The sequence below is a fragment of the Sinohyriopsis cumingii genome, chromosome 19, assembly GCF_028554795.1.
Source record: "Sinohyriopsis cumingii isolate HCF-2022 chromosome 19, ASM2855479v2, whole genome shotgun sequence".
NCBI classification, from domain to species: Eukaryota; Metazoa; Mollusca; class Bivalvia; order Unionida; family Unionidae; genus Sinohyriopsis; species Sinohyriopsis cumingii.
The window spans coordinates 68845690-68865360 of record NC_142979.1 but is presented as its reverse complement, the minus strand read 5'-3'; the positions used below and the strand labels follow the sequence as shown (position 1 = coordinate 68865360).

General features: G+C 38.7%; 1 protein-coding gene across 1 annotated transcript in view; it reads left to right on the top strand.

The window, feature by feature from the left end:
* Window positions 1-3816: 3816 nt before the first annotated feature.
* Window positions 3817-19671, top strand: part of LOC149775901 (sodium/calcium exchanger regulatory protein 1-like) — a 74723-nt gene continuing 58868 nt past the window's right edge. Inside the window, exon 1 of the mRNA XM_089943780.1 lies at window positions 3817-4148. Coding sequence (XP_089799906.1) covers window positions 4076-4148 — 73 coding nt within the window. The 5' untranslated portion in view covers window positions 3817-4075. The remainder of the gene's footprint in view (window positions 4149-19671) is intronic.

The following is a 19671-nucleotide window of genomic DNA, read 5'->3' as shown; positions in this document are numbered from 1 at the left end:
TCCATATATTTACCATTGGAGTGGAATTAGTACCGTGAGTCCTCCAAAGCTCTGTTCGAATGGTGAAGGACCAACCACACACGGCTCGCTCACTCCGAGATCTCTTGAGGGCCTCTTTATTTCCTGCAGACCGTTGGTCCTGATGCTTTGGTCTTTCACTGCAGTAAATTAGTATCGGTTCTATTGTGACCAGCTATACAGATTGCTTTATTCCTGTTTTCACATATTAAAATAGGTAACAAATCCTAAAAAGTATATAAAACTCTATTTTTCATACAGGCATTCAAACGTTTTTTCTCCCATAAAAATGTACGCATAATTGAAATTATGTGTAAAGGTGCGTTAATCTGAATATATACAATGACAAAGCAACCATTTCAAAGTGCAAAACTTTTACTAATAATACAAAGTAAGTATCTACATGTATATACAAGCGGGCTTCCGACAGAACAGATCGTGTACGGACCAAACAGCTACTCTTCGCATCATAGTCGAGCAATCGTTGGAGTGGAATTCTTTACTCTATATCAACTTTGTCGATTATGAGAGGGAATTCAACAACATGGACCGAGAGACACTCTGGAAACTTCTTCGCTACTACGGCATCCCAAACGAGCTGGTGAACCTGATCAAGAACACTTACAACGGAATATCCTGCAGAGTCATTCATGCAGGACAGCACACAGACTGCTTGCTGCCGTCGTTTCTCTTCCTTCTCGCCATCGACTGGATTAGGGCGGAGAAATGGGATCCAGTGGACATTGTGGAGTCAACTTGAGGACCTGGACTTTACCGATGACCTAGCACTCTTGTCCCATAGTCAGCATCAAATGCAATACAAGACCGACGTAATGGCAGCCACATCAGCACAGGTTGGCCTCAACGTCCGCAAAGACAAGACCAAGATCCTCAAGATCAATTATGCCAGTAACAACCCAGTCACACTGCAGGGAAGTCCCTTGCAAGAGGTGGAGTCCTTCACGTTCCTGGGCAGCATTATCATGTATGTATGTATGTATGTATGCATGCATGCATGCATGCATGCATGCATGCATGCATGTATGTATGTATGTATGTATGTATGTATGTATGTATGTATGTATGTATGTATGTATGTAATAAGGTACTGGCTACATTCTCAATCATTCGTTCCTTCCTTAGCTCACTTATTAAATGCCATTGATTCTGGATCTATTTAGTTCATATAGCCATTATTATCATTATAAATTAATATGTATGTTTGAGTTTACATATATTCTCAGGTCGCTATTCGTGTAAGTTTTCAAATATACCCCGGTGGCCGAGTTGTCAACAGCACTCGGTTTTACCGATCGATGCCGTCTCACTCTATCCGCCTGGGTTTGTGTCTCAGGCTCAGCCAGTGTGGTTATGTGTGAAAGCTTGCCAGTAGGGTCCATTAGGTCGGTGGTTCTTGCCTGGTTTTCCTGTGTTCTTCCACAACCAAGAATACCGGCCGCCATTTACAGCCTATGATGAGATGACAAATCGCGTTAAACCCAAAGCGATAAAACATACACTATGAAGGCTCGTAAATCTAAATCCTTAGCTGATTTTATCAAATAAAATAACGAATTAAATGTCTCAATGTTTTAAAGATGCCTGTCGTACAAACGTTTACTAAAAATTGAAAATGAAACGTTACTCTTTTAAACAGAGTGGGGATAAGATGCTTCCCGATAAGGTCACTAGCAGACGATATTCTGCCCATTTTACCTGGACGATGGACAACCTGGCAGTTTCTCCTATATGTGATCACCAAATTTTACGATTTTTAACAAGGCACACTGAAGCAAAGTCAACTTATAAATCATAAATGTAGATACTAACAAAAAGCCAAATTTGTGTTCTATTTATTCGTGTAATGTACGTAAAAGAATTTTGAGATTCAATGAATTTATTTCAACTTCCAAACACCATATAAAGTCAACGGTAAATCTGCCAGTTGACCACAAATATGGCGGCTGATGACGTCATTCGGGAACTATCAGAAAATAAGCCCCCTTAGACCAAGCCCCTCAGGACAAAATCCCCCGAGGACAGAAGCCACGTAGAGCACCCGCCGAAGACAGAAGCCCCCTGACTGAGGTATAACAAAATACCCCTATGGCAGAAGCCACCTTGGGGTAGGGTAAACGCCCCTTGTTATTTGATATTTACTGTATTTTCATTTTTATAGAACTAGTTATGTATTTGATTGAGAGTTTATTTATTTATTTATTTTATATTTATTGTAACCATGTTTACTGTGTTATGCAATGGTCTCCCTTGAACCCTTTCGTAAAGTTTTATAGTGTGCAATGTATTGTTATCTTTGTAAGGACTACAAAACAATTTAACAGAAGTATTTTATACATTTTTTTCCCCATAAAAAACATGCATTTTTTTTTATAAATATCAAACAATGATCAAATTTACTAAACACATCTGTGTATCTCTCACCAAGCTGCAAATCATTGCAACTCAGTTTCCTGGTACTTTTAAAATGGAAGTAGCTTCCCACTGTTGTGATTTTTCGCATTCGTTGATATAAAACAGATTTTGAAGTGCAATAAATAGCTTACCAATGTTGTGTCTGATGCATTCTTTGATATAAAAACATCTTTTGAAGTGCACGTCATGAATATAAACCCATATGGTTTGTGCGCAGATTTGCCATCATTTTTATAAGGAAATAACTTCTCATTGATGTGATTGTTGCGTTTTTTGACATAAAACAGTTGATTTTAAGAAATCTGGAGGATGGGTTTTATTGGAACAATGAATTGCAGTTTATAGTTCATTACATTTTTATCTCAAACAAAGACAATTACCTACTTCAGCCTGAATTACTGCAGTTGTAAACAGTTAACTGTTTAATCATGTCTTAGTGTAGAATTATATTATTAAAAATATTATGAAACAAAGTACTTTAAGAAATAAATTTTAATAATAAAATAAAAACATTTCTAAAGCTTTCATGCTAACATCAAAGTATCTAGATCGGCCAATGCGCTGTGCGACGGTAGATCTGGGTCTATGCAGTTTTCAGGTGGCTGATTTATTCATCAAACTTGTCTTGCAGCATAAATAACACCTTTTTAATATGACATTGTCTGGTTTTGTGTGCCTTTGTTATGCTTTGTAGAAAACATACATATCATAATATCTAGAGTTTTGGGCAAAGTTTTATTTTCTTAAAATTTTATTAGACAAATTTCCCCTGTGGACTGCAGGCTCTGCAGATTGCTGATGTATACGTTGTTAAATGGCTCAGCACGCACTATACACGATAATAATAATAATAATTAAAAATATCGAGCATGCAATACTAGATTTTATTTGTAACAATTTAATGACTGCAAAATTATTTAAAATATTTTCTCATTTTAATTAAAAACTCAAAGTGATTGCGTGTTACATTGTTGTGATTCATAGCAAATAATTAAAACAATTAAAACCATAATACATTCTTTATTTCAAGAAATGTTAAGCGGGGGGATCTTTTGCCTTCCCCATTTGTGGCTTTTATCTCTAAGAGGCCTCTATCCTACCCCCCTCTAAGTGCGCATTTATCCTTGGGGGTTTTTGTCCGCTCCAATTTTAACACATGACGCAATTTTTACTTGTTCACATTGTAACTGGTTTCATTGCTACAATAGATAATGACTTGGACAGAGGGCATATACCCGCAGGCTATCCCTAGGTAAATCTCATCCTAACAAAGGAAATTAGTTTGACATCTAGGTATTCCAATGTTTTATCCAACACAGTGCAAAATTATGTAACTAATCACGCCAGGCGATAGTTTCTGTCCATCCAAGCCGTAATAAGCAAGTATATAGGGAACCGTCAAGTTATGTTGATTGACAAGTGGGAATGGACTACGTCTTATAATTCATTGTTGCCGCTCTCGGTAAATTGCATACCACTGGTGATTATGTCATAATGCAACCGAGAAGGTCAAAGGGTCAGCTTTGAATCTACGACTTCAACATTTGTTTCTGGTTTATGGCATTTGCTGGTTTGCCACCCTTGGTTTAAGACACGCAGTGTCTTCGAAAAAAAAATTAAAAAAATGGCAGAGTTCGCAACTGGAACGTGGAATCTAGTAGAAGCAGAAAACTTCGATGCGTACATGAAAGCGTTAGGTAAGTAGATATATCCGATAATATTTATACAAAACACACACGCGGGTTACTATCAACACCGAAACACAATGAAAAACCGAAATACACATGTATTTACATGTCGTCTGTGTATATATCGGTGTACACACATGAATTATGATTTGTTTTTGTTTGAATAGTAATACTGAGCAAAATAAAATATGATTCGAGCGATTTTGATACGAATTATTTATTTTTCTCCTAGTTACAGCTTTCGGTAATCGGTCGTACTTTTTTGGAAAGGTATCACAAACGGAGGTGTTATTGGCCGTCCAATTAGTACGTACGCATGGAGGGGGATTAACCCAAATGCATACGCTTGCGTATGGGGGGGGGTCTACTGATAATGTACGTACGCTGGGGGGGGGGGCAATCATAGTGTGTCTAATACGTAAACTATTCAACTGGGTTCAGTCGGCGTTCGAATATTTATTAGCGGACACTAGACAAACTTTTTAAAGTTACGCAGCTTATTTCTGAATAGCAGAGAACTCAAGTTTTCCATTTGATCAACTCCGCTTCTGTACTTAACGAAAAATAAGTGTTATCTGTCCCTTTCGCTCTGCTCTTCAAATCATTAGATGCATTTTATTTGGAAAAATAAGAGAGGATGTAAGCATGATGTGATGTCTGCAGTTTTATATATAAAATGGTTCCAACGTAATAACCTAAGTCATCCTGAGATGACTTTATGGCATTTACTTCTATAACCCGAAATCGACTGAATTGGCGCTGACCGTCAATAAGCCAAAGGGTAATGTTATTATCTCTCTAAATGAACAATGTAATCTGATTTTTCATTGAGATTTGCTAACCATTGACAAATGATACTTGAACTCAATAAAAAGCATCATTGATGCCTCCTCAAGAAATGCGGTCGCTACCGAGTTCATCATCATGGCTAATGCGCATATTTCGGATGGTTTCTGAAAGATCACTTGTACTACATCATTAGTTTATTTCTTCTTTTTTGTCAATGTTCGTAATTATATTATTTCTCATAAATAACAAACTATTTCAAGTTGAACGAGAAGTTTAAAAAATATTTCACTACTAAATTATGGATGCAAAATAAACAAGATTACGTTATTTTGCAATATATAATAACACCATGATCACGCGTACTAGACCCAAATTCACTAACGAGGCACAAATCAATGTCCCTGACACATTAACTCATTATATGTTTCTTTCTTTAATGCATACATTTTTGCTATATCAATATACGTCTATCATTCCAAAAAATTCAATGTAAACAATAAATAAAATTTGGATTTGAAAATATTGCAACCTAAATGGTGTATATCAATATCTACGTTACTGTCGCCAGTGTACTTACGAGATATTACTAAAATAAGAGGCCAAGATTAAATTCCATGGAAAATATTTAAATCAACTGTTACAATGAACGGTCTGCTCTTTGATGGATGGAGATAAAACCTATGAGGGGAAAATGGAGAACGACGTGTGTGGCGTGGAAAATTTTGTGCAAATAATTTCGCATTTAATTTGTGCTTCTTCAGGAACGAAATGTTTTAAAAGAAACGGGTAACGTCTTTTATTTTAAAACAACAATTACATCATTACGTAAGAGTAAAAAAAAAATAAAAGAGACAAACAGTCATACATATAATTATATTGTTCTAAAGAATAAACAATTTATAAATTAAAAAAGAAAATTATACAATTTTATATAGTGCATTGGTATTAAGGCCATTAGGATGCAAAGTATGTAACTTATGAATCCAAAAAGTTTCTTTTTTGAGTCTATTCATGTCACCATGCACAATATCTATTGGCATGAAAGACAATTCGCTTAGAGAGTGATTGCTGGTGTTAAACTGTGTTGAAATATTAGATGAAAACTGCGGATCTCTATAATTTTATATATGAATGCGATGATTATTCATATTAGTAGTTTCTCTTATGTTTGCACATCGAGAGCACCTGTGTATGTTACATTTAGATGACGAAAATGTTTTTGTTTTTTCTTTTCTGTCTGTTTAGTATTAATTTTAAAAAAATCTTGGAAATTCTTGGGTCTTTATTAAGCGATAATTGATTTATTTTTGTAAAGTGCTTTTACGCTGGTTTTATTTGATAAATTTAGGAACTATAAAATTTATTCATTATACGACGTAGATTAGATAATGAAGGATTCGATTGTATTGTGAAAGGAATTACATCTCTATTTTACATTCTGCTGTGTTTAAAGCCTCATGTTGAGTAAGATTACGGGCTTCATTCAGCGCAGAATCAATTATATGTGTAGGATAATTTCTATTTTGTAAATATGTTTGTAATTTATTCAACGAATTTTGTAATTGACAATCATCTGAAATAATGCGTCGGTATCTTTTCGACTGGCTATATGGTATACCGTTTTTACATGACATGGGATGACATGAAGAATATTCCACATATTTGTGGATATCAGTTTCCTTGTTATGAATATTTGTAGAGATAGTGTTATCAATATTTTATATCACATTTACATCTAAAAGTAGAACATGCGTACTAGATGTAGTATAAGTAAATTTAATTGTCGGATGAAAATGATTTAGGCGATCAATAAATTTTTTCAGTTCTTCGGTTGACTGCTTCCAGATATAAATATGTCATCGAAAAATCTGAACCAAAGAGATGGATTAAACTTTTCGTTTTGAAGAAAATCCTTTTCAAATTTACCCATGAAAGGGAAGAATATGAAGGAGCCATATTAATGCTCATTACCGTACCCATTATTTGTATGTAATTCGTATTATTAAATTGAAAATAATTATTTTCCAAGATATGTTTTATTATTATACGAATATCTTCACAAGATAGTGTGCTATTATTAGGATTGTTATCAAGAAAATATTTACACGCTTCAATACCAACTGCATGCGGAAAGTTGGTATATAGTGATGTTACATCTAATAATACCAGGATTGAAATTAACAGATAGCTGTGGAATAGACTTCAACTTTTTAATGAAAGTTATTGTATCTTTAATATATGATTTCATTATGCGTTTTGGGTAATATGTAGAATTGAGGTGTACGCATGTTAAGAGGGAAAGTATCAAATTCCTCATAAACAGATTTTTTTTTTTTAGCCATCTCATCAATGCATGTTGAAATTTTTTATTTAATTTCTATCGACAATATGTTTGTAGTAGTTTTCATCATTTAATTGACGTTCAACTTCTTTAACACAATCTTCTTGATTCATAATAATAATAGTGTTTGACTAATCATTCTTTTTAATCACTATACTTTCGTCATTCATTAGATTATATAAAGACTTAATTTCGTCTTAGAAATATTAATATGATAGTGCTTTTTATGATTACCAGTTAATGTCTCTTTTGTGATCGCGTATAAATAAAAATCTAAATATGAATCACGTAAAAGATGTTTTAATTCTGTTATGAAAAGGTTATCTGGGTTTTGTGTCGACTTCTTCAGACGAAGTGGGGCGACTTCTCCAACCACTCTGGGACGACTTCTCCAGATACGTTGGGGCTAGTACTCTGCATATCCTTATTTCTTTGATACAGCCAGACATTCAACGTTAATATTATTAATCCTTGATCATTTCTGCGTGAATTAAATATAGACAGTTCTATAGAATTGGGGGGAAACTTCAAAGATACGTACGCGGGGGAGGGGTCAAGCTTTGCCAGATGTTTGCGTACGTACTAAATGGATGGCCCGTTATGATACAGTCTGATTGTTTCGGAAGTCAGGTAATCTTCACAATGGACGGTTTAAGTCGGTTTAATTCTAATCTTTCAAAAGTTAAAGTAAATATATAATATAATGTCGGACTACGATTCTCTTGTTATCTTATCTATCGAATCAAGTACGACCGAGCGACACCATTATATGAATTCAGCGATAAATAGGGAAAAAAGTATATTAAAATTACATAAATAGTATTTTATTTAGCTTTATATTATTCTTTTTAAAAAATCATAATTCCTGTGTACATCGAAATATACACTCAGAACATGTAAATATATGTGTATTTCGGTTTTTCAATTTATTTCGGTACGCTTGTATGTCATTTTTAACTCCAACCAACACGCACCCTTACCTGTCGACAAATAATGCGCCGCCTGATCAGGATATATCTTTTTACTCTTCCTGCTGCTTTCTCCTAGCAAACTGCACAGGTCCGGGTTTGCCAGAGTATTATGCGATGGCAGATCTGCGTTAATACAGTTGTCATTTGGTTGATTTATTCATCGAACTAGTCTTACACCGACATTGGCTTCGAGTGCCTTTGTTATGCTTCGTAGAATATAGACATTCTTTTTGGCAAAATATTGATACATCGTTAGGAATATACACGTAGGTATATATTGAAAAATTTACATTTTCTTTCGATAATCGGTCAAATTAGCAGTTTATAAAAGAATTACAAACATTTTAAATGTGACTTTGTCAGACTTTACTATTACTTTATCATTATTTTAATTTGAATTCGAACTGTGTGGCCCAATATTTAGTTGGCATACTTATGTCGAAAACTAGTTTCTCGGTTTGGTTAATTTAATTATCAATATTAATTATAATATAAATTCACTTTCTAATTGTCTTTGTGTGACTCCGTCAGGCTGTACGTGGCTTGGCCCGGCTTGTTTGTGGCTTTGTCAGGCTTAGCATGACCCTGAACAAAGGACGGAAACACAGCGTCGTGAGAGAACAACGCCACCTATAGGATTCGGTAAAGTAATTATATCCTGGTAGAGTTATGCATATGCAAAGAAGTTCTGAATGAAATATGTTAAGAAAATTGTGTGTCGGGATAAATAAGAATCATAATAATGTGATTGTTTGGGTTTATGTTAGTGCAATACTTGTGTTAGGTGCGAAATTGATGACTGGGCCTGGCTGTAACTTTTGGTAAGACAAGAAGGTTAGTTAGAGTTTATCATATAGGCCAAAATCTACATGAAATTTTAATTGTAGCATCCATTATCTATCCTTGCGTGCGCGTTTTATGTCTCCCCAACCCAGGTTAGATTCAATCGGTGATATCGCGAGGGACTCGAACGAATATTCGAGTTGTAGTGTTTTCCGATTTTCACGTTGATTTTGTTGCGAATGTGTCTTTTATGATTCATTCGATATCTAATTGTTTCGCCAACAAATGTCAAATTAGATGGCATTGATCTTGCATGTCATAAGATAAATTGTATTATTGACTCGACATCCTAACTTCTGATTCTCATATATATTAGGATGGAATTTTTAGTAAATTGTGTTACAAACTCTTCTAGCGGTCTTTGGGACAAACAAATGTTCACAGAAATAGTTCTTTGGTGCAATTATACGACACTGAGTGATCTAGTAGGTAAAATGTGAAAATACTTAGGACATGTGGATTCTCTGCGTGTTTTCCGTAATTTCGAAGTTATTTTTACCCCGATAATTGTATAATCCAATGGTTATAGTTTTTAGGTACACATGTGGTACAATGTAGGAATATATTGTTTAGGTCCCATATTTTCCTTATGGTAAATGGGGAATGTTAATAGTCCGTATTTACAAATATTTCTGAATTAATGTGAAGCAAGCTCCAGATAACCTCCAAATTAAACAATTTGTTTTAAGAATTTGTAATCATAATTTCTCCTCTTCCATTTCGGTTTTTTCTAACCCTTTATTAACCAAGCCGAAGGTTCATGCATCAAGTCATTATAAGGTAAGTCCACAATGATGACAACACGATTTAGTGACGCCCCAATGGTACGGAGGGGGATTACCGCCATAATTCTATGCTTGTATTTTCTATTTTTCCTTGATGCATTATTGTAAATGACTTCTTGCAAGTGCTACTTTCTTAATTCTATCCATGCATATTGTATTCTTCATTGGTGCAAACTGTACGTGGCAGTTTGCAAATGCTACTTTCCTTCTGCACTATTGTAAATGGCTGCTTGCAAGTGCTACATTCGTAATTCCATCCATGTATATTGTATTCTTCATTGATGCAAACTGTAAAGGACTAGTTGCAAGTGCTTAGATCTACTTTCCTTCTGCGTCATTCTATCTCGCTTTTTGCCAAACGCTGAATTCATTCCGTAGTTTGTCGAATGGCAAATGCTATATCAGTTATTACAAGTTTTTAATATTCTATTTATAAACTTGCTATATCGCAAATTACATCGTTCCAGCTGTTGATTTTGTTCTGCATTTTACAAATTTTGCCTCGCAACACCGTAACTTCAAACTGTTCTTCTATAGTCCATGCTTTATGAAAAAACGTATCTTGTAAAATCGTGATTATAATGAGGCATCAGGCATGTTGCAAGTTAGCATCAAGGAAGTTGGCATGAAATAATGCCTCATTATGACAACAGATGGCGCTGTGAAATGTCAATTTCTTTCAAAACGACTACTCCCTGACTCTAGCGACATGAGCTTATACCATTTTATGGTATTGTTTGGCGTCAAATTTAAAATATCATTCGAGTTATTTTGCTGCGGGTAATGGCATATTACAGTCAGCTGGTTTCCCAGAGTATTAACGCTCAGAAAGGAGGTGGCCTGTAAGAAGCATAGAACAAAGTAAACTTATCTAATTGTATACAATTAGATATATCTACACAATGTTCTATATTCGCTGACCCTTCACACCCACTTTTGATTGGGACATTTTGTAAAAGTTATGTGTAATTTACCGCAACCGGTATCATAGGGTATAGCCGAATACAAATAAAATTTAAACGATATTACATCTTGTCATACCTGCATGAACTACAAGTTGCTGAGTCATCTTTCCGATTGTTCTCAAAACAAATATATTGAGAATTATATGGCCTAAATTTTTGTGGACGTTTATTTCTGGATTTTGGACACATGTGTTTTAGTTTTCCGATATTATTCGTATTTTTTTAATTGAAAGGAAAATATTAAATATATTTTGCCCAATTATATATATATATATATATATATATATATATATATATATATATATATATATATATATATATATATATATATATATATATATAATGGCTTTTAAAGTATTGGCATAAAACCAATTTGATATACCAATACTATTGGTATATCAAATTGTGATCCACCCATGGTGCAATAATATGCATATATATATATATATATATATATACATTCTTGGAACTGTGCACTGTCAGTTCTATTCTGATAGATCAATGATGAATTTCCACTCATTAATCATTAATGACGTATGATAATAATGACAAAAAGTAATAATAATACCCATTTTCCAAATGAATTTAACATGGTACACAATTTTATCGCAATCCTTTCTTTTTCTTTCCCCCTCCCCTCATGCATAAGGAACATAATGTGCAGAAATTTGGAGTGAGAGAGAAGAATTTGGGCTGGATGAAAACCTTGAAACTAAACTTGCACCAAATAACTTACAAGAATATGGTTCAGCATGTGTATACATCCTTTGTAATCTATCCACAGTGTTTATATAATCAATGATACAAAGTTGCAATAGCCTCATTATATAAGAAAATAAATTCATAGAATATGGATCTATTTTCTATATCTAAACATAAAGAACATTTCCAATTATGAGATGCTTTTTTCCACAGATTTCAAACTGGAAACTAAATTTTTTATCATTTAAAATCATATGCATCCATTTATCTGCCTTGGAACAATGAATAAAGTAAATTCCATAATTTAAATGACTTAATCGCTCAGAAGACAGTCATAAGCAAATTTCTTCACAGAATAATAAAAACCACTAACCAGTTTCTGACTACAGTTATAAGTGGTCTTAGAAGAAAGTAACAGTTACTTTATAAGCATGAAATACATTTAATCTAAGTTATAGACCCCAAGTACTATTCATCAGATAAGATAAAAAAAACTGGGTCTCAGAAATTGAAGCCACACACGTACCAGTTCATTACTTTGTGAAAAATGGGGTCATTATGAGAAAATGGAGATGTATATGCTGGTGATGAGTGGTCATTGAGCAATCAAATTGTTGTTCCAAAGTCGGATAGACAGGAAATTCAGTCTAGACCATGAAACTCCTTAGCTGTCATTGTCAATAAGACTTGCCACAAGAACTTGAACCATTTTATTGGCTGAAAATTGAAAGTGATGTTTATAAATGCCATAGATCTTGTCACACTTGTTAAATGGTAGGACGCCCCAATCAGAAGCTATCTAAGGCACATCTGCAACCTATTCCTGCATTTGACCATTTGATGAACCATTTAGCAGAAAAATGGTAAACTGTCGGTTTCTTACCTGATATCAAGTCAGGCAACCAATACTTGTTCACCATAATGGGTGCATCCACAAGATTTCCAAAGGCTATTCCTTTAAAGAATGATAAAGCAAAAACTATTCTAAAACTTTGAAGAATTTTGTTAACATTTGTTTGCCTCCCCAAATCTGTCCAATCTGATCAAGGGTCAGATTTGATGTTTGGATATTTCCGACAACTTATGCATGAATTTGACATCCAACAGTTTAATTTTTCTGCCTATCAGAAAGTCAAAGGGATATGGAACGATTTCATCAAATTTTGAAGAACGGTACTCAGTCATATTACTTTAATAAAGAAAGGGATTGGGATGATGGTCTTCATTTTCTGTTATCTGCTGCTAGTCATTCAGTTTAAGAATCATTGGGTTTTAGATCTTTTGAACTAGTATTTGAACATACTGTCCATGGACCAGTTATTAAAATAGAAACTTCTTTCAAATGAAGATTCCAAGATTAATCTTTTTGACTATCTTTCTTATTTGAAATTTAAGTTATTAAACACTTGTTAAGTAGCAAGAACTAATTTTCACTTTACTCAATCAAAAATGAAATTTAGGTGTGACAAAATTACACAGGGAACTTTAAGCCTGCTGTTAAAGTTCTGGCTGTCTTACCAATACCTCAATATCATCTTCAGGCTAAGTATTATGGTCCTTATACCAGGGTTCCTGCAGTCATGAAAATCCTGGAAAGTTTGTAAATTACAGAAAAGCACTTAAAGGGCCTTGAAAAGTTTTGAAATTTTTATAAGTCATTCAAACTTTTGGAAAAGTCATGGAATTTGGTTATTTTGCATTATCCGTCACATTTATTTGCAGACAAAAAAGTTTTACCAACCTAACTTCTTCAATGGATTTTGTTAGAGTAGGTTCCCCATAAACTTAAGTTACACTACATCCAGGGTATTTTACCAATGTGGGGGTGTAGTGGTTGTCTAGGGGTGGGGTTCTTCTTATAGACTTTAACGAATTATGAGAAGTTCCCCTGGTCCTTATTCAGAAGGTTAATTCTGGACACTATATTATTTATTGACTAAATATATTTATGGCTACGAGCCCCCAGTCAGCAATGCCGACAGTTAAATTAAAAGAAATACAAAGATGAAATTTAAACAATAACAATTTAATAAATGAAATTTAAAAGAATTTAAAGTAATCAATGTCTCTCTTTCACCCAATGATCCCTTTGATCATCATTTGAGTTCACAGTGTGAGGAGATTTTTCCCTTCTTGAGTGCTACTCATCTAAATCTCTTCGTTCCCTTGTCTTTCTCTCCTTTCGTGATCTCCACTTCCGCTTCCTCTTCTATTATCCTTGTTCCTTGCCGTTATCTTGACTTCCGGTTCCTCTTCTAGTATCCGGAACCCTTGACGATATCCCTTGAGGTCACCCGAAATTCACTCGGTATCTCTCACCGTCACCCGAAATTCTCTGAACTTCTCTCGTCCCCCGAAATTCTCTGAAATTCTTTCGTCCCCCGAAAGCTTCCTGATCGAAGCTATTTCATGAATTTCCTAAATTCCGCCAATTTTTACGAATGGCTAACGGAGTGTGTGTCACTGCGACTCTTAAACACCAACTGACGAATTTCAGGCTTGTACAAGTCTTATTCCAGCTTCTCGAATCAAGTCCCACCTACAACGCATCCCGATTGGATGGCGACGGACTCTGGTCATTTGATCGAACTGTCAATCATAAAAATGTCAGTCTGTGTGTCCCCATGTACTGTCCAGCCTACCATTGTCGGCTTCCGGCTCTTTGAAGTTGTCTACGTCACGTGTTCCCATGTACAAAGATTCCCGCCAGATTTCCACTCAAGAGCTCAAACAAAGACTGGGTTACGTAAGAGGATTAGCCAACTTAGGCACTTGGAAAAACAAAGCTTACCTGGCTCCACTTACAGACTTATAAATACATGTATAATACAAGGGGTTGGGGTAAAACATCACATCCCCCCACGCTTGAGAATAAAATCAGGATTTTATTCACTCAAACTAAAAAAGCAAAAGTGTTACACGATATAAAGAACAAAATCAGCAAAATGAACTAAATGCTAAACTGAGTATGAACACGAAAATATAACAAATGATCTATATCATTTCGGCGCTTCTACTCATGAAATCTGCGCCTACGTTTTCAGATCCTTTCACGTATCTGATCTGCATCTGGTACTGCTGTAAAAACAGCGACCATCGCATCAATCGACCATTGGACAACTTTGCCTGCGCCAGATAGGCGAGTGGTTGGTGGTCGGTCTCCAATATGAACTTACGTCCATATAGGTATCGCTCGAACCGTGATATGCCGAACACGATTCCGAGACATTCCCTCTCCGATACTGAGTAATTCTTCTCGGCAGCAGACAACTTCCGGCTGCCGTATGCGACAGGAAAAAGCGTCTTGTCATGCTCCTGGAGCAGTACTGCTCCCAGTCCCGTGTCGCATGCATCGGTGCGCAGAACGAATTCTTTATCCAAGTCCGGTAGACGAACAACTGCGTCGGATGTAAGTCTATCCTTTAGCGTTTGGAATGCGTGCTCACACGCATCTGTCCAAACGAACTTACTCGGGGTCCGTTTCTTGGTTAGGTCAGACAACGGGCCCGCAATCGCGCTGAAATTAGCGACATACCTCCGGTAATATCCGGCCAGTCCCAGGAATGACCTCACTTCCGTTTTCGTGGTGGGGCGTGCGGCGTTTCTCAACTGCTCCACCTTCGACTTCTCTGGAGACAGCGTGCCTTGGCTCAGGGTATGTCCTAAATAGTCTAATGTCCTGAAACCAAGGTGACATTTGGAAGGGCGGGCTGTCAAGCCCTCCTGACGTAGCCGCTCCAAAACGTCAGCTAACAGAGCGAGGTGTTCACCCCATGTCTCTGTAGCTAACAAGAGGTCATCCATGAAGTTGTGGACACCCCTATCGCGCAAGGGCTCCAACAACTTCCGCATCATTCTGGTAAAGACGCTGGGCGCGTTTTGTACCCCGAACGGCATCACCAACCATTGGTATGTCCCGTCGGGAGTAGCAAAAGCAAGCTTCGGTCGGTCTTCTTTCCTTACCGGAATTTGCCAATACCCCTTGGACAAATCCAGTTTGGAAAAATATTTCGCTTTCGAGACCGAAGCGAAGATATGTTCGGGGTCAGGTAGCATTTCAACTTGAAATTCTGTCACCTGATTCAGCTTCCGGTAGTCGACGCAGAACCGATGGGTGCCGTCCTTCTTCTGCACTAAGACTACTGGTGAGCTGTACGGAGAGTCGGCAGGTTCGATTACTCCCAGAGCAATCATCTGCTCGATTTCTTCCCTTACAACTTGTCGTTTCGCGTGGGGCAAGGGGTAGGGTTTACGCTGAACTGGTCGGTCGTCCACCATCTTTAACCCGAACTCGACAAGCGTCGTCCTCCCGGGTTTTTCTGTTAGCACGTCGGAATATCCGGCCAGCAAGGTCTCTATCTCGTTCCGCTGCCCTTCAGTTAACATGGGGTCACACTCCACGTCCGACGGAGTCTCGGCCCTCGTTAATGGACAGCTCGGGACAGTGTTAGCACCTTCCGTATCGCCTTCGATATCCTCGGTGACTATCGCTGCGACAACAAAATCGCTGGCGGTCTCCCTTTCCCGGTACCTCTTGAGCAAATTGGCATGGTACAATTTCTCTTTCGTCGGTAGCTGTATCCGGTAGGTTTGACCTCCGACCTTCTTGGTGACGACGTATGGACCCCTCCAGGAAACTTGCAACTTGTTGTGTTCCTGGGGCAACAACAACAACACTTTGTCCCCTACCTCAAACTGACGTGGTTTTGCGCGCTTATTGTAATTTTTCGCCTGTTGCGCCCTAGCTCGTTTGAGATTTTCTTGCGCGAGAGAACAAACCTCTTCCAGTTTGTTGCGCAAGTCCGCGACGTACTGGTAGGTAGTGCGTACTTCCTCTACAGCGTGGTCGTCTGTCCACAGCTGTCTCAGTACGGCGATTGGGCCGCGTACGGTTCTCCCGTACACGAGTTCAAAGGGAGAGAACCCCAAACTCGCTTGCGGTACTTCCCGGTATGCAAAAAGCATGGCCGGAATATACCGGTCCCAATCCTTGGGGCGGCCTTCGCACAATTTCTTGAGCGTGTTTTTCAAGGTCCCATTAAACCGTTCGACCAATCCGTTACATTGGGGGTGATACGGTGTAGTCGTGAGGTGTTTAATCGACATGAGACGATTCACCTCCGCCATCACACGACTCATAAATTGTGTTCCTTGATCGGTCAAGATCTCGTCGGGCACTCCGACTCTTGACCAGATCGCAAACAGAGCTTCCGCGACGGTTTCCGTGTCAATGTTACGCAACGCAACGGCCTCCGGATAGCGTGTAGCATAATCGACAACCGTTAAAATATATCGATTTCCGTGCGCAGACGCGGGTTTTATCGGTCCGATTAAATCCATGGCAACACGTCTAAATGGTTCATCGATAAGGGGCGTACTCCCCAAAGGGATGGGTCGCTGATCCGTTTTCGGTGCCATTCTCTGGCATTTGTCACAGGAGAGACAGAACCGTTTTACGTCTCCCTGGACCCCTGGCCAGTAAAACTCTTTTACAAGACGGTCACGCGTCTTAGCAATTCCCATGTGTCCACCCATGAGACTCTCGTGTGCAAGTTTCAGTACTTCGCAACGCTTTTCCTTTGGCACGACGACTTGCTTGAAGTGTTCGTTGTGTTTCCTGGCGTGGCGATACAAGATTCCCTTCTTGTAGACAAACTTCACCGCGCCGTTCGGAGTTTCCCTTTCTGTTCCCGCTTCTGCGTGTTTGTGCAACTGCGCCAGAGTTGCGTCCTCCTGTTGCAGCTTCCTTAACTCCGCTGGAATAACATTACTAACCGGTGTCGATGTAACTTGGATTGGCTTTTGTTTCGGCTGTCGACTCATGGCCCTGGTTTCAACAGCACTCACTGGCATAGGTGTGCAGGTTTCGGGGTTCGGCTGGGGTAACACATAACGGCAACCCAATATGACGTCATGTGATAGCCCCTCCAAGCAAGCAGCTTCAATTTTCCCCTTCACGTATGGTGAATCGAGGTCAATGACAGCTACTGGTAATGAGTCACGCGCGCAGTTCGCGTACTGAACTTCTATTACCTCCCCTGTATAGTCCTCCGGCTTGACATATTTCTTGTCGACAAGCGCGGGGACGCTGCACCCAGTGTCATACAAGATGGTGGCGCCTTCACCATTGACAGTTGCGGCCGCAAGGTTGGCTGGGTTGCGACTCGCTTCCGGCACACATTCCTTCTTAGCTACGACATTCACCTGGGTCTGCCTGCCCTTGGGACAGTCCCTGGCAAAATGCCCCAGGCGCTTGCAATTAAAACATGTCGGCGGCCCTCGCCGACTTGCAAGTCCTGGTTTCGTGGGTGAGGCCTGTCCAGGTCGATAGGCGGCAGCCCTACCTGTAGGTGCCCCTCCGACCTTCCCGTCGCCCTGACGGTTACGGACAGCCGGCTCAACCTCCCCCATACGACGCGACTCAGAGGGTCGGGGTCGGTCAGCAACCCCGGAACCTCCACTCTTCGAGTGCGCCTGCTCGTATCGCTCCGCCATGTTAGCGATCTCTTCGAGCGTCCGGTGTTCTCTTTCTGCTAAGAAAACTGTCAACTCGCGACGGTAAGTACCCAGGACATGTTCCTTGAGTATTACCTCGCGTAGCCCTTCGTACGTGCGTTCGACTTCGGCCATTTTCATCCACTTCTCAAATAAACCTCGAACACGGTTGTGGAATTGAGAGTGGGTCTCTGTTACCTTTTTCACCGAGTCCCGGAAAAGTTTCCGGTAAGTCTCGGCGGTCAGCCGATAATGGCAGAGAAGCGCCTTCTTGAGGGCAGTGTAGTCATCAGCCTCTTCTGCAGTTAAGCCGTGGTAGACTTCCCGAGCTGCACCTTGCAAAAAGGCTGAGACATTAATGGCCCAGTGCTGTTCAGGGACCTGATGAGCGCGTGCGAGTTTCTCAAACTGGACGAGAAAATCGTCAATAGCCTCCTCCCTATCATTGAAGCGTGACATGTTGATCTGGACTATCCGGTGGTCGATGAAAGGTCGGCCGGTTGTTCCAGAGCTTGTACTGGCGTCGTCCCGTCCGTTGGTCCTAGCTTCAACTCTGACCTTTTCCATCTCCAGAGTGTGAGCGAGTCTGGCTAGCTCCAGCTCTTTCTGGGCGTCTCGGTCCGCTGCTTCTCGGTCCGCGGCTATCTTGGCTTGATCCGCTGCGATCTTGGCTAACTCTTGGTCCGCTGCTATCTTGGCTAGTTCTCTCTGGGCTTCTCTTTCCGCTGCTTTTTCGGCCTTCCATTCCTTGATCCTTTCTTCTATAAAGGTTGCCAGGCGATCTCCCTCGTATCCAAGATCTTCCGACCCCATGGCGCGGTATTCCTTTATCATTTGTCGTTCGGTAGCCATTATACTAATGTAAAGTGATACCTTGTCTCAAAATTCAAACAGTATACAGATATTTGTAATACCAGTTTAAATACTTACCTGTCGACAACAACTAGTTTCGTTCAGGTAAGATATTTGTTCGATATCTGCTTCACACGTACTGCTATGAATGGAAGATCTACAAAGCCTGCACATATGACAATAAAATACAAGATGAGAAAATCACAAAATTTCAGATACAAAGAATGGAAAATATCTCACACTGTTCACTAATACTTCTACCAATAACTTTAAGTCCCAAAATAATATATATGTCTAATTCATATCCCGGACGAAGCGCCCACTGTGGGGGTGTAGTGGTTGTCTAGGGGTGGGGTTCTTCTTATAGACTTTAACGAATTATGAGAAGTTCCCCTGGTCCTTATTCAGAAGGTTAATTCTGGACACTATATTATTTATTGACTAAATATATTTATGGCTACGAGCCCCCAGTCAGCAATGCCGACAGTTAAATTAAAAGAAATACAAAGATGAAATTTAAACAATAACAATTTAATAAATGAAATTTAAAAGAATTTAAAGTAATCAATGTCTCTCTTTCACCCAATGATCCCTTTGATCATCATTTGAGTTCACAGTGTGAGGAGATTTTTCCCTTCTTGAGTGCTACTCATCTAAATCTCTTCGTTCCCTTGTCTTTCTCTCCTTTCGTGATCTCCACTTCCGCTTCCTCTTCTATTATCCTTGTTCCTTGCCGTTATCTTGACTTCCGGTTCCTCTTCTAGTATCCGGAACCCTTGACGATATCCC